At 46.6% G+C, this 17,929-nt stretch overlaps 1 protein-coding gene across 2 annotated transcripts in view; it reads left to right on the top strand.

Moving 5' to 3' along the window:
* The first annotated feature begins 931 nt into the window (after positions 1-931).
* Positions 932-17,929, top strand: part of Cul1 (cullin 1) — a 68,504-nt gene continuing 51,506 nt past the window's right edge. Inside the window, exons 1-4 of one of the 2 annotated variants that reach the window (XM_075892887.1) lie at positions 932-1,066; positions 3,498-3,536; positions 7,121-7,316; positions 16,381-16,543. In XM_075892887.1, the coding sequence (XP_075749002.1) occupies positions 7,159-7,316; positions 16,381-16,543 (321 nt within the window). In that variant the 5' untranslated portion in view covers positions 932-1,066; positions 3,498-3,536; positions 7,121-7,158. Of the gene's footprint in view, positions 1,067-1,171; positions 1,279-3,497; positions 3,537-7,120; positions 7,317-16,380; positions 16,544-17,929 lie in introns of those variants that run through there. The other variant, XM_075892889.1, reaches the window with a different exon arrangement.

Raw genomic sequence — 17,929 nt, 5'->3', positions numbered from 1 at the left:
AAAATGGCAGATCCCACGTACAGTGGGAATCGATGATATGCGAAGCACGAATTAGGAAGGTTAATAGGTCACTTCAAAATCAGCACAACGTTACGAGAGGTAGGTAAGTTATGCCGTGCATGACTTCCATTTCATGATTATCATGTTTGGGCGTTTCATTTGCCTTCGTCATCTATTAACGTCACCTGATACCAACGTCGGTATATATGAAGCCAGCGAAACGGCCACGAGCGTGCTATGAGCGTAGCATGTAGTCATGTTTTACATGAAACGCATAATCTGCAGGCTTGCACGTGTCATTTACCTTCGTCGTCTATTCACTTCCCGTGATACCAAATTTAGTACATGTGGAGGTAGTGAAACGGCGGCGAGTGCGTTATGAAGGGCCCAATATATTCTGACGCAACGTAGACGCGCACGCAGGCTGGGCGCAGCGACGCCACGCTAGCGAAACGCGACCAGCGTCCGTCAGCGTGGCAACCGGCGTGCTATGCGACAAGCTGCATTTCGCACCGGCGTCGTTACTTGGACGGCATCGCGTCTGCTTCTCTTCGTGACGGAGAGACGCCGTGTGCGCTCAAACGCGCATGCGTCAAAGCAACGCAGCATGCGCCTGCGAGTATATGGCAGGCAGATGTCGATACGGAAGATTAATATTAGTTTGCTAGTCTTTTCGTTTCATTCAGATAATTCCGCACTGCCCCACAAACTTTCACACTGGCAAACCCAGAAATAGAGGCTCCAAAGGACAGAATCTTCCTTGCTTTGAGCCAGTTTGTAGTTCGCGCCTATGGATGTCTGTGTCCTCCTGTGCGTTTTGTTGCGCTCTCACAAGTGTTTAAATGTTAAAACTTATGTAACTACAATCACATTTTGAAAAATTTACTTAAACATTTTAGCTAATAAATTAAACGAGAGAACAGATATTTCTGTGGGCAATTTATGGGGGCTCGTTTTTACGTCTCTGTCCGGCAGAGGTCCTACAGCAGGTAGGAAGTAAAATTGTTGTACAGTGGTTGCAAAGGGCCGTCGCTTTATCTGCTGGAACTGATTTTTATGCCTTCAAGTGAGTACCGTATTTCGACGTTTCGTTCGTCTCGCTCGAGCACTCGTTGTGCTGCGACTGTGCGCTGATTGTGTGACCGGCCTGCACTTACTTGCATAAAAAAATTCGTCCGCCATTTTTGTAGTGCACGGGCTGTTGTCAAAAAATGAGGGGATCCGTGGGTTCACATTTTGTCGCTTGAAACTGGTCAAATCGATTCCTACGAGTCTTTGGTAAGCTTGGATATCCTTGCGAATCGTAGCTTGACCGACGTTTACCGAATTAGCGCCCATGTGATCGCTTTGTTGGCCTCTCTAACGTTCGAGAGCACGCGAATATTGGACCGAATTTGCTTAAAGGCGCAGCTGAATTGCGAAGCCCTTTGGTCAAGCAGTTGGAAGAATCGGTAATTTGCTCTCGCATCGGACGTGTTTGCATGATTTGTCGAGTGCAGCGCTGAATGAGTCACGTTCGCGTGTATTGCTTGTTTTGTGAAACCTGTTCCTGCAGTTCTGCAAAACTCCAGGTTCACTCGTGCAGTGACCTTCCCTAAATGCGATGAATTTTGTTCCTCGGCCTTCGATCGTGTCGGCTGTCTGTTTTTCGCGGCCTTCGTTTCAGTATTCTAGCTCGTTTTCTTGCCTAATCCGTCACTTCGTTCTTTTCACTTCGCCAGGGCTGCCGAGGCCCGTCTCCGCGTCAGCGCAAACAATGACCGTGTTACGCGACAACTGTGCAGTGGCCTAGATTTGACCACGAAGGGTCAGCAGAAAAGCGTCTCATCCTTTCGAACGCACGAATCTGTCTAGCGCTTTTATGTTGCCCAACGCCGCCCAGACCACAAGCCTGGGGAAGTTGTACGAAACGTCACAGATTTGGCGTGGGTCTCAAACGCACTTCCTGCGAGCCTCGAAAAATGAAACACCAAAACTCGCTTTTGTTCTTGGACGCTTATGTTCCTGGCAGTCTTGGTCCGTTATGCGGGCGTGGTGTGCTGCAGGATTTTTTTGCGACGTGCGTTTATTTTTGTCGTAAGCTATTATGGCTGGCCCCTGCCAGCAGCGTGGGCGCAAAGCTGTACGGCGGTAGTGTACTCATCGGACGCTGTTTTAGCATACTCTGTACCGCATATTGTTCGGCGTTGGTACCGCGGTATTCTAGGCAGGTAGTGTTTATCGTATTTAATAGTTCTTAGCGTTGGCGTACAAATACAAAGATCCCAAGTTGGTGTCCTCATTTGTCAAAAGAACACTAACCAGTGTTCAACATCTTCGAACACTGATTATTTATTTTTATCTCTCTTACGTTCACAGGTTGGCCAGGTAAGGCCCACAGATGTCTAAAATGCTATAAAATGCTAAAAATAACTAATGAACGTGTTTTCACTTCTTCTGCATGCAGAAAGTTATGAAATGTGGGTCTAAGAGCCACTTGTGTTTTGTAATTGGGCAACAACAGTACTGCAGTAACTAAATTTTCATTGGAAGACTGTCTGGAATGGTCGATCAATGATTGTGGCATTAACCTGCTGACTGCGAGCTAGCAGGGTTCATTCTTAATTGAGGTGGTTGCCCTTTGAACTGTCTAAAGTGCAAACAGTTGATTTGTACTTAGATATTGTGTTCTAAGTAATCGTTGATGGGCAACATTCATCTGTAGCATCAAACTGTTAGATTCTGCAAATGTAATCAATTTATGACAAAAGTCAGCAGGCATTTAGGGGGCCAAGTAAGGAGTGGCTTGACCTTTATTTAAAAAAGTGTGGGGAGGAGGCAAACTGTTTTGTTGAGTCGATACATCCAGCTTAGCATTCACTGTTAGCCATTTGGATTTATCTATGTTTAGGCTAACTGTGGCAGTGAATGTTCAGTGCATATGGCAATTCAGTGAATACTTACTCAAAATGCGTGTGCTGCATGTGCTGGCCAAAGAAAATGCTTCCATGTGCTGGCCATAGACATCAGTTACTGAAAGTTTGTAGGATTCAAAGTGAAACTTGAAAAGCCTAACTTTGTGAAACTTGTTATCCTGTGTACATTTGTTTTCAGTAAGTGGTACATACCACTCCAGCAACATTGGCAAGGCCTCGTGGTTAATAATAAGTGTAGATTTTTTTTTGCTGTTAGCAGAATTTGAATAGCACTTAAGTAGACGCATTTACCTGGTGGTGGTTGCTGCAGTGTGGCCTAGGCAAGCAGCTTGAGAGATATCTCGATGTCCCTCCTGCTATCTCTCAGCTCATGCTGAGGAGCTGCAATTGTATTATTTATAGGAGTTGTAATATTGACAGGACATAATTTAGGCACAAAAAGCACCACCGTTGTCACAATCACATTTCATTAAATTGCCATTGGGGCCTGACCCCTTTAAGACATCCACACTGGTACCATTTAAGACAAAATCCACTTGATGGCATGTCATTTAGTAAATGACATTTTTATGTCTTTTTCAGATACTTTGCCTCAATGACAAGCACCACTGCACCACAGAGGTGATCTTTGTTTTACTGGCTAAGGTTATTAGTGTGAGAGAACTTGTTACAAGCCGCAGTACTAATTGCCCTGAAAATAGGGTCCTAGGATTGAGTATTGTGTCTGAAGTCAAAGCAGTTTTAGTTGCATCTCTCTGCTGCCTCAGGGCTTGGGCTCTGTGACATTGGGAATAGCATTCCATTAGTTGATAGCTAATAGTTTTATTGTCAACAGAATAAGGGGGAGGGGGTGCATATGCACTCATTGATGGGAAGTGCAAGAGGCAGCTTTCCATGTTGATTTATAATGCAACCATTTTCTTCCATTTCATGTGAAGACCTCCGTATTCTATCGTTAAGAAAGACAAGGGTGCTACACAGAGTTTTAGATTGGCATGTGAATGCCTAAACCTCTCTTAATTTTGACTATAGATACTTGAAGTGCTCTTCATGAGTGCTGTAATTGTTCGTTATGCCAAAGCAGTCTAGAATGGCATCAATGAGAATTCCTATAAAAGCTGGCAGCACCGACGTAAAATTTCGAAGGTGAGATAGATTTGTGCAGAGCTATACACAACATCTACAAGATATCAAGAGAAATGTTGCCTAGAACATATTTAAAATCAATTTTAAAGTGCACGCCCAACGACAGAGCAACACCGACATCAACGCGACTGCAGTTAAACGAACCTATGTCACGAGTTTTGTTTTGTTTGCTTTGCATGTGCCTTGCACTTGCACTTCGCGCAATTTCTTCCACTTCATGCAATTTCTTACTTCGTCGTACCTGCCACTTTGCTTGTGCTGGCTGTGCTGGTTGTCAGTGTGGCGCCTGCTCGTGCGCAGCACTCTCGTCACGGTTTCGCGTGGTCATGTCCCTGCTGGAACTGCCCCTGCCTAGCTCGGGGCTCTTTGAAACCGAAACTCCGACTGGGCGCTCTAGTAACATCTCTTAATAAATAACCGTCGCATACTCGGGCAAACTAAGTTCTCATAAGCGACAAGTATGTCATAAGCTGCTGTTGCAAAAAAACGGTCAAGGTGCAGAATTTTTGTGTCTGTGTTTATTCAAGCCAACGGTATTATGTTCTGTTGTGGTAGACTTCAGGTCCAAGATGAGCTATATATGTGATAATTGCTGAGGTAATCTTCAAGGAAGATTGAAGGTAATGTGTGTTGGTGCGCAAAGGTTTCATGGATACAGTTTACCTAACCTGTATTGTGGAAACTCCTATTCCAATATAATCCTGATAAACATGCAGGTCACCTTTTCAGTTTTGGAAAACGAATGTCTTTTCAGATCCGATATCTTTGGGTTTTGTATCTGTGCAACATTTCTGCATTGTCGGAGAGATCAACTGGCTGTGAACAGCAGATGAGTGGCATAGCATTGAGTGGAAGATATTGCTACAAACTTGCCTTTTACCCGGCAGTTCAATTGCTTAACTATGTTATGAAGCTTGTAATTTAAAACAAATTTGGGCAGTAAACCCAAAGGAAACATTGTCTTTAAGGGCAGTTAGAACAGTAGACGTATTTGTTGGCCCTCTCGGGTTGCATTGGTCCCACTTTGTGATGTGCTTGAAAGCACCTCTTAGCAGCAACTGGACACATTCGTCCATTTGTTGAGGGCTGGCCTTAAGGATTCAACACTTTGTTTAAAAATAGATTTGGCTGTGGGTATTTTGTTGCAACATGTGTAGAAGCTGTCAAGAATGGGCACTTTCTCTACCGGGCTGATGTGTTCTTGCAAAAAAAAGTTCTCAAACTGCCCGCTAGCTTTCATTCTTTTTTCTTCTTGCCTACATTGCTTGAGTCCACCTTGGGCCTGCAGTGTGTGGTAAATATGTAGCATTTTCGTGTACTTCTTTAGTTTACAATAAGTATCTGTCATTGTATAGTGATGCCATAGCTAGTCCGCCAAGCTTGCCCTTCTAAGTGGCATATGAGGAAAGAAAAAAAAAAACCTGCTGCTGCTGCTGTTTGATGCACGGGTGATATGTGCAGACATCTTTATTGTGTACCACGTGGGGCTGTGCCACCTTGTTTCAGCTTTTCTTGGATATTCTCACTAGGTAAATGGTCAATAACTTTGTAACGATGCCATGAGCATCAGTGGGGAAAATGGGTTGTGCTTTCTGAAACACAATTTTAGTGCTGCCAATACATGTGACTTTTTTTTATTGAAGAGTAAATAATCTGTATTAGCCACTGGATTGAAATTGCCCGGCTACTGATTACCATACAGTGTGGTTGATGCAGTGAGTCTTCTGTTAAACAAGCGTTTCTGTGTGCCTATGGCTTACAGTCCCCCAAAATCTGTGTGCTTTGCAGCTTTACTGCATTTGTAAATGTGATATGCATTAAGTGTGAAAGTATTTCTTTGGATACAAATTCTCCCTTTGGCCTGGCTGGCCACCTGGCTTCTATACTGCCACCCTTAGTAATTGACCGACCTGCCTTTCTAAGCAGCAAATTCAAAAGAGCACACCACTCAATTAGCTGTTGGTAGTGGCATTTCTGTCTAACAAAGATTAAGAAATCCTGAGATTGAGGCAAGCACAGCTTTGCAGTAAAATCGAAGTGAATTTGTTCGTTACTGTTTACTTGCTGAACCATTGCTGATTACTGTTTTTTATGGTGGTTATTACCAGTAGCACTTTACCCTTTCTGTCATTCTCATATTTAGGGTGGGCTTGAACCCTCAACTCCCCTCCACCGAGGTTCCTTACAACATTGTGTGTACATACAGTACTTACACAGGACGTGTGGACCTAAAATCCTGACTATTTGTGTTCGTTGCCATTCCAGAATTGGCTTGAAGCACTTGCTGAAAAAGGCATTGTGCAAATGTTATTTGTCAGGTGTGATGCAGGAGCACAAATACTACAATTGAGATTTAACAATGGCTGTGTACTTTATGGCACCACTGACTTGCCACCAAGACCTGTTGGCGTTACTAGTGCTGCAGTGTGGCGATGACAGAATTACTGTAAAAACGTGCAGCTGCATGAAGATTCAATGCAGCTGTGTATGATCTGCACAGGCAGTGCGATGAATCCTTTCACTGGATCTATTAAATACGTTTTTGAATGAGAAATTAAATTGTATTTTGCCTCCCAGCCCCTTTTCTTTTTTCCGTTCTCTGCGGCGAACGTAGCAGAACAAATTGAGCTGATACTCTGTTGCGATTTCACATTGCTACAAACACACAGGGCTGAGACATAAAGATAGTGGTTGGGACAGCTGCCGTGTTCATTCAAGAGAGGACCTGAAAGTTGCGTGCACCTGTGCAAAGACAGACAGACAGGCTCAGTGGAATGTACTTCTATCACACCCTTCTTTACTTCTTCCTTAACGGGAAACAAAAAAAAGTTTTACGCCTGAAGGGGTGTGGCGTGAAGCATTTCATAGTGTATTTCAGCAGTGGGATAGCAGTCCACATCTATTACTTTATTACATTCTTATAAAAGTGAATAACCAATGTTTTATCCATGTGGAGCAATGCAGGGGTGGTCTTTTGATGCTGTGTTCTGCGGATCATCTGTGAACGTGCTTGTGCTGTTCTAGCAGTCTCATTGTGCGTCGTCTTGTGGCCTCTGCAGGAAAGCTGACTAGTGGGTGGGGGCCAGAGCCGGTCAGCATGGCATCTGGCAGCCAGTCTGTGCGTGCGCAGAACAGCCATGGGCTCAAGCAGATTGACCTGGACCAGATATGGGGAGACCTGCGCGAAGGGATCGAGCAGGTCTACACCAACAAGCAAGACAATATGTCTAAGACCCGCTACATGCAGCTATACACGTATCCTTTTTTAACGCATTGCTGGTACCGTTACCGAGAGCTTAATCCTACTATCCTAGTTTATAGCGAACCATGTAACTCGTTGTTGTAGTACACAGGGTGTCTACCAACCTGGCGAACCCAGAATTGGTGGAAAATGTGGCCACGCCTCTCGAAAAGTCGGGGAATAGTCGTGGAACTTTTTGAAAACCTGTTCGGTCATGGGAACTGAGTGTCGGCAGTTTACGCGCAACCATCACAGTGTAGTGGAGCATACGCACCAACGCGTATGCGCCTTCGGAAGACAACAAAAAGCCCGTGCTCTGCTTGCGCGAGAGTTTGTGCCGCCTCTGCCAGACTTGCCGTACGCCCACTTTCCGTTGCGACCTCGCTGCGACTTCTCGGCTCGAATAAACGTCATCACATTTGGTGGAGGGTGCTGAGATCCCCAAGAAGACCTGGAGCTCCGCTCTCGCAAGTTGCCTGAAAGACTACCGCGAAACATGACTGACGCAGTCGCCCACCAGCCCGTCCCAGCCCAGCCAGCACCATCGGCTGCCCCGTCGACCTGCCCCGGTGCTACCCGTCAGCGGGACCCACCAATCTTCAGCGGCAGTGGTGAGCAAGACGTCGAAGACTGGCTCTCCTTGTACGAACGCGTGAGTGCCAGCAACAAATGGGACAACGACTCCAAGCTTGCCTATGTCATCTTTTACTTGGCTGACGTCGCCAAGCTATGGTTCACCAACCGCGAAACCGCCATCGCCAGCTGGTCCACCTTCAAGACCCTCGTGACCGAAGCGTTCGGCCGACCAGAGGTCCGCAAGCTCCGCGCTGACCAGCGTCTGCGCCACCGAGCCCAGCAACCTGGTGAGACCTTTACTAGCTATATTGAGGATGTGCTCGACCTCTGCAGGCGTGTTAACTCATCCATGCCTGAAGACGAGAAAATTCGACATATTCTCAAAGGCATCGAGGATGGCGCATTCCAGATGTTGCTGGCGAAGAGCCCGACCACGGTGGCGGTCCTCGTAAGCCTGTGCCAGAGCTTCGATGAATTGCGTCGTCAGCGTTCCATCGCCCGACAGAGTGTTCCATCACCAGATTCCATCTCGGCCGTCGCACTCGCCAATGGCAACGTTCACCAAGGAACTCTGTCGAACCAGATTAAAGACTTCATCAGGGAGGAAGTCGCCCGACAGCTTTCCCTGCTGCCGCATAGTGACGCGCCCACGACAAGCCTCCCTTCGAATATGCAGCAGGCCATACGCACTGAAATTTGCAATGCACTCCCTACAGTTCCGGCCTCTTACCCGTGCACTTCGGTGCCATCTGATCTCTCAACTGCTGGCTACGCACCAACTGCGCCGCCTTCACCTCTCAGCTACGCAGCTGTGGTCGCGCGGCCCCCACCGCATCCAGTCGCCTTATCGGCTCCAACTCCTCCGGCAGCGCCACCGGTTTACAGGCCCTCACCTCGCTTTTTCCGTCAATCTAATGAGTGGCGCACCCATGACAACCGTCCTATCTGCTTCGCGTGTGGCATCGCTGGCCACATTGCACGCTACTGCCGCCGCCGTCCCACACCTGCGTACGCCTCCTTTGGAACTCCTACCTATGCGTCGCAGCAGGCCACCTCGTCTGCATACGAACAGAGGCACTCTGACTCGGATCGTCGCCCATCAACTTCTCGTTTCCCATCTCCTCGTCGCCGATCACCATCTCCTATGCGTCGTAGACCACCTCCTGAGGAGGGAAACTAATCAGTGCAGTTCCAGAGGCAAGAACTGCAACTTCTGCGCAATTATCAAGGCCTCCATTTTCGCCGCGAAATGTTGTTGATGTCAATGTTGAGGGAGTCGCCACACAAGCGTTAATTGATACTGGGGCCGCCGTTTCTGTGATGAACGCAAAATTTTGTCGCAAACTGAAGAAAGTGACCACATCTCTCTGTGGCATCGTGCTGTCCACGGCTAGCGCGCAACGCATTCAGCCCTCGTCTGTGTGTACGGCGCGCGTCGTCATCCAAGACGTTTTGTACATCGTCCAATTTTTCGTACTACCATCTTGCTCTCATGACCTCATCCTGGGTTGGGATTTCTTATCAGGTCATGAAGCTATCATCGATTGTTGCCGTGCGGAAGTGTCCCTAGTGCCAAATTGTGAGTTTCCATCGCCCGACCATTCACCACTGCTCTGCAAACTCATCGCTGACGACGACATCACCTTGCCTCCGGAAGCTTCAGTCCCTATTAGCCTTTCATGTGTGGCGCAACCTGACGCCACGGTGGTATTTACGCCATCCCCTGTTTTTACTGAACGCAAGGGCATCGTGCTCCCATTTGCCGTTCTTACGATTGCGTCTGGTTTAACCGTAATGCTGGTTACCAACCACTGCAACTACCCCATTGGCTTGCTTCGTGGTGAAACGTTAGGATATGTGCAACCTGTCGACCATATCAATGATATTATTCTTCCCGACGAAACGCCATGTCAGATTGCCGCAATCACTCAGGCGTCTGAGCCATCAAGCTCACCAGCCTTCGACGATGCTATTGACGCAGACCTTCCCCCCTCGCATCGCAGCCAACTTGTTGCTCTCCTTAACAAGTTTCGCTCTTCTTTCGACTTTCAGAAACCTGCTTTGGGCCGCACCACGACTGTCACTCATACTATTGACACCGGCTCACATTCGCCTCTGCGACAGCGTCCTTACCGCGTTTCTGCCGAAGAGCGCCGCGTCATTACGGAGCAAGTAGATGACATGCTTAAACGTGGAGTCATACAGCCTTCTCAAAGCGCTTGGTCGTCACCCGTGGTTCTGGTAAAGAAAAAAGATGGCACCGTTCGATTTTGCGTGGACTATCGCCGCTTAAACAAGATTACAAAGAAAGACGTCTACCCGCTACCACGAATAGACGATGCTCTTGACTGTTTACAAGGCGCCGAGTACTTCACATCCTTGGATCTGCGTTCTGGGTATTGGCAGGTGCCAATGGCTGAATGTGATCGCCCTAAAACAGCCTTTGTAACGCCAGATGGCCTGTATGAGTTCAAAGTCATGCCATTTGGGCTCTGCAACGCGCCTGCGACGTTTGAACGCATGATAGATACCATATTGCGGGCCCACAAGTGGAAAACTTGCTTGTGTTACCTAGATGACATCGTAGTCTTTTCAGCTGATTTCCCGACACATCTTCGTCGTCTCCACGAGGTTCTGGCGTGTCTAGCTTCTGCAGGCCTACAACTTAACACCAAGAAGTGCCACTTCGCAGCCCGCAAACTAACCATCTTGGGACATGTCATCACAAGAGACGGTGTTCTTCCGGACCCCGATAAGCTTCGAGCTGTCGCTGACTTCCCCATGCCCACATCACTGAAAGCCCTAAGAAGTTTCGTTGGTCTTTGCTCTTACTTTCGTCGCTTCGTGCGCAACTTCGCGTCCATCATTGCACCTCTGACTAGTCTGCATTCCAACAGCAAAGGTATATCTGCATGGTCACCTGCATGTGACGACGCATTTCACCAGCTGCGCCGCCTGCTGACCTCGCCACCTATTCTTCGCCACTACGACCCTACTGCTGCCACAGAAGTTCACACTGATGCGAGCGGCGTTGGTCTTGGCGCAGTTTTGGCACAACGGAAAGGTACCCAAACCGAATACGTAGTCGCTTATGCAAGTCGCGTTCTTAAGAAGGCTGAATTGAATTACTCCGTGACAGAGAAGGAGTGTTTGGCCATAATCTGGGCGCTTACGAAGTTTCGCCCGTACCTTTACGACCGTCCTTTCGATGTGGTCACAGACCACCACGCTCTATGTTGGCTGTCCACCTTGAAAGACCCGTCCGGACGTCTGGGCCGTTGGGCACTTCGATTGCAGGAATACGACATCCGTGTCGTATATCGTTCCGGTCGCAAGCATGCGGACGCCGATGCACTTTCCCGATCGCCATTAACACCAGATGTGGCTTCTCTGTCACCCCCTTTTACCACCTTGTCACCACTCGACAGCACTGACATGCTTTCGGAGCAGCGTAAAGACCCATACCTTGCCTTGTTAGTCGACTACCTTACCGATCCATCTTCTGTCCCTTCCACGAGAGCGGTACGCCGGCAAGCAGCCCACTTTTCCTTACGTGACAACATTCTGTACCGCCGCAACTACACGCCTGGTGGTCGGAAGTGGCTCCTTGCTGTCCCAACTCATATGCGCTCTGACATCTGCATGAATTTCCATGCAGATCCCCAAAGTGCTCACGCAGGTGTCCTGAAAACCTACGAACGGCTGCGCCAACGCTATTACTGGCGAGGAATGTATCGTTTTGTGCAGAAATACATTCAGTCTTGCACCACTTGCCAACAGAACAAAACACCTCCGCGGCACCTTACCGGCATGTTACAGCCGCTGCCGTGCCCGGCTCGCCCATTCGACCGCGTGGGTATAGACCTCTATGGCCCACTCCCATATAGTAGCTCTGGAAACCGGTGGATTATTGTCGGAGTCGATCATCTGACACGCTACGCTGAGACTGCAGCTCTACCGGCAGCGACCGCCCACGAAGTTGCACTCTTCATTCTCCGCAGCTTCATTCTACGCCATGGTGCTCCGCGGGAATTACTCAGTGAGAGGGGTCGAGTGTTCCTGTCGGAGGTCATCCAAGCTATCCTCGCTGAATGCAACATTATCCACCGGAAATCTACCGCATACCATCCACAGACAAATGGTCTTACTGAGCGGTTCAACCGCACACTTGGCGACATGCTGAGGATGTACACCTCCTCCGACCACACTAACTGGGACGCTGTATTGCCCTTTGTTACCTTCGCTTATAACACCGCGACGCAAGCGACTACCGGTTTTTCTCCGTTCTTTCTATTGTACGGCCGCGAACCTTCCCACCCCCTTGACACTATACTACCGTACCGCCCTGATGCATCTGAGTGCTCCCCGCTTTCGGAAGTCGCCAGATACGCTGAAGACTGCCGTCAGTTGGCTCGGTCTCTGACAAGTGAGGCTCAAGGTCTACAAAAGACTCGACACGACGACGCTCACCGCATAGCTCCTACATTTCGTGCTGGCTCCCTTGTGTGGCTTTGGGTGCCCCCGCACGTTCCTGGCCTATCTTCCAAACTTCTGGCCCGGTACCATGGTCCGTACCGTATCATTGACGCGACCTCTCCGGTGAATTACATCATCGAGCCGTTAACACAATCACCAGATTTGCGCCGTCGAGGACGCGAGACCGTACACGTCGACCGTCTCAAGCCCTACTACGACCCCATCATTGTGCCTACTCCCTGAGTCGCCAGGATGGCTACCCTTCATCCCGGGGGTATTGTAGTGGAGCATACGCACCAACGCGTATGCGCCTTCGGAAGACAACAAAAAGCCCGTGCTCTGCTTGCGCGAGAGTTTGTGCCGCCTCTGCCAGACTTGCTCACTTTCCGTTGCGACCTCGCTGCGACTTCTCGGCTCGAATAAACGTCATCACAACAGAAACAATCTTTACCCTTGAGCAAAGCTTATAATGTTGCTCCTTTTTCTGTAGCAATAGTAAATAGCTAAGCAGACAAGTCAGTTTTTCTTAGGATAGTACAGCATATCTCAAGTACCAAGCATAATGTAACGCTTCTAAATTTGTGCTTTTATGTCTTGGCCATGATCTCAGCTCAACGTTGTGGTTTGGCCAGAACCAGTATGAGTAGCAGATGTCCTCGGTTCTCTACTGAGCTTATGCAAGGGCCCTATCTCTCTTTCTTTTACCACTCGAGGGCTTATTTCCGGTATACAGATAATCGCTTTTCTAAGCAGGCTTACCAGTCGGGGAATATGCTCAGAATAATCATCGAAAAGCTGGAAAAAGCTGAATTTTGGAACATTAGATTGATTGACACACTGTTATATAAAAATATTGAACAGCCACTGTGTCTATGCTTGTGATTCTTGGGCGTGTAAGGTACAGTAAAACCCTGTTAATTGAGTTACTGGAACGATAAAAAATATTCGAGTAAATGGCAGATGCCGGTCGAAAAACTGCGATTTTTTTCGAAATAATCGATTTTGTGTTTTCTTGTGTTTTGTATTCCTCCAAGCTTTCTCCTTAATATGCTAAAAAATCAAAGCTGATAATCAACTAGAATTTATCGAAAAATACAATTAAAGCACTCGCGGTGGCTCATGAAAGAGCGAAATCACCCGATTTTCGCGCACGCGGCACTTTGCTATACGGCATCACAGCCTGTTGAAATTTCACGGGCATGTAGGCCTAACCCTTTTCTCCTAGAGCCCACTTTAGCAGAGCAGTATTCACGCTAAAAATACAACGAAAAAATCGTTTTCTCGCTGCATTCTAGGGTGGCGCGCTGCGCAGTCGTATGCGAGCGCTTTCTTCGTTTTCCTTCTTTAGCCGAGACAACGACGAACACAACCGCCCGAGTTATTATTTCCGCGCCATGGACGCAGGCGGGAAACGCTGCTTTCTTTCGTTCACCAAAGTTCATTATGCGGCACCAGTACGAGGGAAGGCGCCCCGAGGCGTTGAGCGCCGGAGAGAGGTTCGTCTGCTGCTAGGCCTAGCCGCGGCAGCAGCGATGCACCTGATTTGGATTGTTCGAGCTTCATTCCTAGCGTCGATGACTTCGTCAGTGCTTCAGAGTGAAAGATAAAGATGTTCGACGACAAAAGCAAGTGCCAGTACGAACGTGAAAGCACATTTATTTGTGGGACCGATGCGATGCAAAACCTCATCAGTGGCACAGTATGCCCCAACTGCGGGCGGTGCGAGCTGTTCATTCGAGTAATGGCAAGTAGACGGTAAAGACTGGCATCGTTTTTGGAACTTTAGCGCCGAAATAACCTATGTTCTGCAACTGTTGTTTTGTCTACGTACACGTCAAGCCGCGTGTATCCATCATGCAGTGGAAGCGCAGAGACGTCCGCCAGCAGCAGTGCACCGGACAGCTTCGCTGGGAACGTAAAGTCAGTGGTCGCGCTACGCGCGATCGGCGTCGGACACGAGCAGCTTGTGCGGCTTTGTGCAATCATTGGTGTTCAAAAACAACTGCGTCACAAGAAATGCCATTGGAAAAGAAAAAGAAGTGCATACCGCCGCCGAAAACCTCTCACGAGCCCGAGAGCAACGGCCCATTGCCGCAGTACAAAAAAAAAAAAAACATTCTGGAGGAGGCAGCTTGCAGAGACTGTAAGGGTCAAAGATATAGTGTTGGATTATTCTGAAATTGTCAACTTTTTAAAGATAGCTTTGCTGACATTCTCTGTGAATTTCATGCAGATTGATTGAAGAGTATAATATTAAACATGTTTTTGAACTTTCAAGCCTCTTTTTCTCAGTTCCTCATTTTTCGGCATATTTAGAGCTTGTGCACTATAATTTGTATGCTTTACGTAGCCGGATTGCAATGAAACTTACCATGCTTAAAGTTTAACATGTCCTGAATTAAAATAAACGACTTTCATAGGTTTCTAAAGCATATCCAGCTTGACAATTTCAGAAGCTTGTTCCTTGAGTATGGTAAAAAAACTCAGCATTAGAATTTTTTTCAGGCCAGCACACAAATGTTACACAATGTTTCTTTGCTTTATTGAATTCTGCGATTCTTTGGGAGCAACATTTGCTATTTCTTAGAGCTTTCTTGTGCTTATTGTTGCCTAAGCTTGCACAAAAATGCATTGTTTTTACCAATGCATGGTCTGCAAAAAATTAACTGAATGAGCCATAAAAAAATAAAAGCAGATTTGAAAAGAGGAGTTCGAACTCTATAACTGGTGAAAGTTCCATTGAGCTGTCGGAAATATCTGAAGAAAAAGTATTTCGAGGAGTATCTCCCCCTAAGGAGGGTTTTCATGCTAGCTAAACTTATAGAAAAATCAATTCCAGTGGAATTCTGTGGTCAGAGTCTGGTTTGCCTTGTTTGGTAGCTGTTGGTTCCAAGGGTCATGTTTATTAGCAATGCACAGTCTCGATTTTGTCGCAAACATGGGTCTTTTGTAGAAATAATGGCCTGGACTGAGCCACGAGGCAAGCAGAATAGTGTTGATGATTATTGATTAGTGAGCCACCCCAGCCTTGCTGCTGGTAGTGCAAAAAAAGGAAAAGGAAAAAAGTGTGCAGTCACACACCTCGTGAACAGCTGAGGTGAGCAGCGTATCGTCTATTCCCTGCAGGGTCACCGCATTATGATGTGACCGTTAGCCCATTTTTTTCAGGAAAAAGTGTTGAAAGCTGGCCTGACCAGGTTAGAAAACATGACTGTTGGAGTTTTCAAATTAATCTCTTGTACCAGGTGAGCATTTTGCCGGCAGCTTCAGTGCACGAGTTACTGAAGCAAATGCCTACAGTTGTTGGCATTCACTGGATTCTGTCATTCTGGCCGGTACATATTTTTGCCGGGAATAATTGGTGAATTGTCACATCTTGACACAATGACACTGAAGCATGTCGAGTAAAGCATGTCTTTCTCCGAAGGGAGGCGTTTCAGTGCTGGCAGTGTCAAGGCTGGGCTGCTTCACCTATCAGTCATCAACACCGCTATGTAGCATTGCCTTGTGACGCCCTAGTGCTTCCCTGTCCCTGTGTTTGTGACGAAATAGTGATCTGATCGGAAAATGTCACGTAGCACATAAGATAATTGAATGAACCAGGTCGTTGCAGGCTACTGCTTCAAGTTATCATCATATTTGCAATAGAAAGTAAGGAAGTGCAGATATTCTCCAGTATGGGTGAAATTTTGATGTGGAGAGTTGAATTCAAGTTATCGTGCGTTCACTGTATGTGTTGGTGTTCATTCCTTCCCATGTGTATTTTAATTGATGTGGACATCTCGATTGAAGCATGCTGCTTCTCAAAGCAAAAAAAAAAAAAAAATTAATAAATAAATATAAATAAATAAATGTTGGATACAGAAGGTAGAAGTGTCACGGAATGAAACAAGCAGATCAGACATGAACTGAACGACCCCATCATACCCTGCATTACCTTCTGCGATTATATCTGAAGGAGCTAGCAGTTTTTGTGGTGCTTCCGCTTCTGGGCTTTTGTTCCTTGACCTGCTCGGAACTGCACAGACACGTCTACGACTACTGTACCAGTGTACATCAGGGTGGTTCGCGAACACCTGCGACCAAAACCAAGAAGAACCAGCCCGTCGGAGGGGCACAGTTTGTTGGCTATGAGCTGTACAAACGTTTGAAAGAGTTCCTCAAGAATTACCTTGTCACACTTCTTAGGGTAAGTCTTGCTCGCTCCTATGAAATGAATTTAGCTGTCTTTGCGAAAGGTTTTCACTGCAACTGAGCTTCTTGTTGCCTTTTTTTCTAGCATGTGCATCTTGAACATCTTGATTTTTATTATGGCGTTATTGTTAAAGCCACGTTTATTGATATTTGAACCTTCTGAAAAATTTTCTTATGTCTTGTTAATCTGCCATTGTGTATGTCTGCTTTGTAACAGAGGTGCATCTGTTTTTTTGCCGGATATATATATTGGATGCGAACTCCGATGATGTCCTGCAGGAACTACCGTTATTGCAATGCATTGCATGGCTTTGGCATGTATACATTACAATGTGTTTTAAGTCTTAGTATGTGTACAATTAATAACAGCATCTTGGCAGCTGTCTACGTTAGATTGTGTAGAGATGTCGTCCAACCTTCTTGGGGTCATGCCAAAAGAATATGCGAAGTAACAAAAATCTGAGAAGAGGCGACAGATTCGACTGAGATGCTTGTGTTTGTGCAGTGCGTTTTCTAGACTTTGCTAAGATTGTTCATTTGTATAAGTAAACAATCGAGCCGGCTCTCTTGCACTGGAGGCCATATTTTTCATGCATTCAAACCGCTGCACTGCAAGTGCATCAGTTAATTATACCACCTACTGAATGAAAAATAAACTGAATTTTTTAAGCAACACTGCAGAATTATTTTTAAAATTAGAAAGACTATCTTCGTGTACCTCTCCACATATCTTCTGAAACAGCAAAACCAACTAACAAATGCTTCTCCATTTGACTGAAAACTTGCAGGCGCCCCATGGCAGAATGGGGAATAGCTTCAGTTATACTCTTGCCTCCTTATAACAAAGTTTCTTCTTGCATTAAAATAAGTTTGTTATAACAGAAAATTCGTTATAAAGATATATTTCTAACACTATATCTATGACAAGACTCTTCTTCATTCATATAACCAGTATTTCGTTATATTCGGGTTTGTTATATTGAGGTCTGAGTGTATTAGCATGCACAGATTCAACATCTCGTTGCCCACATCAAATATAAGGCCACCTTGGCTATAAGAGGCATAGGTAAACCTTTATTTAATGAACTAGTATTTCCCTCTATACAACTTCATGTCCATAAAACCTCACTTGTGAGGCATGTGTACCTGTGGCTTCAAAACAACAGTTTCACTATGACAGTCATCGAAGCCCGAGGCAAAAAAATTCCGATCTGGCTCATTCAGGATTGAAAGTGCCCGAGGGCAGAGATCTCATTGTAGGAGGGATCCTTCACTTGCGAAGGAGTATGTCCTGAGCATGTTGCAATAAATGGTGCATGCTTGCGTGTGCCCAGTCAGGATCGAATATAATTATCGTATTCAATCATAACCTTTGTTAGTT

Source organism: Rhipicephalus microplus, chromosome 4 (assembly GCF_043290135.1).
Source record: "Rhipicephalus microplus isolate Deutch F79 chromosome 4, USDA_Rmic, whole genome shotgun sequence".
Lineage (NCBI taxonomy): Eukaryota > Metazoa > Arthropoda > Arachnida > Ixodida > Ixodidae > Rhipicephalus > Rhipicephalus microplus.
This window is presented reverse-complemented; position numbering and strand designations above follow the sequence as displayed.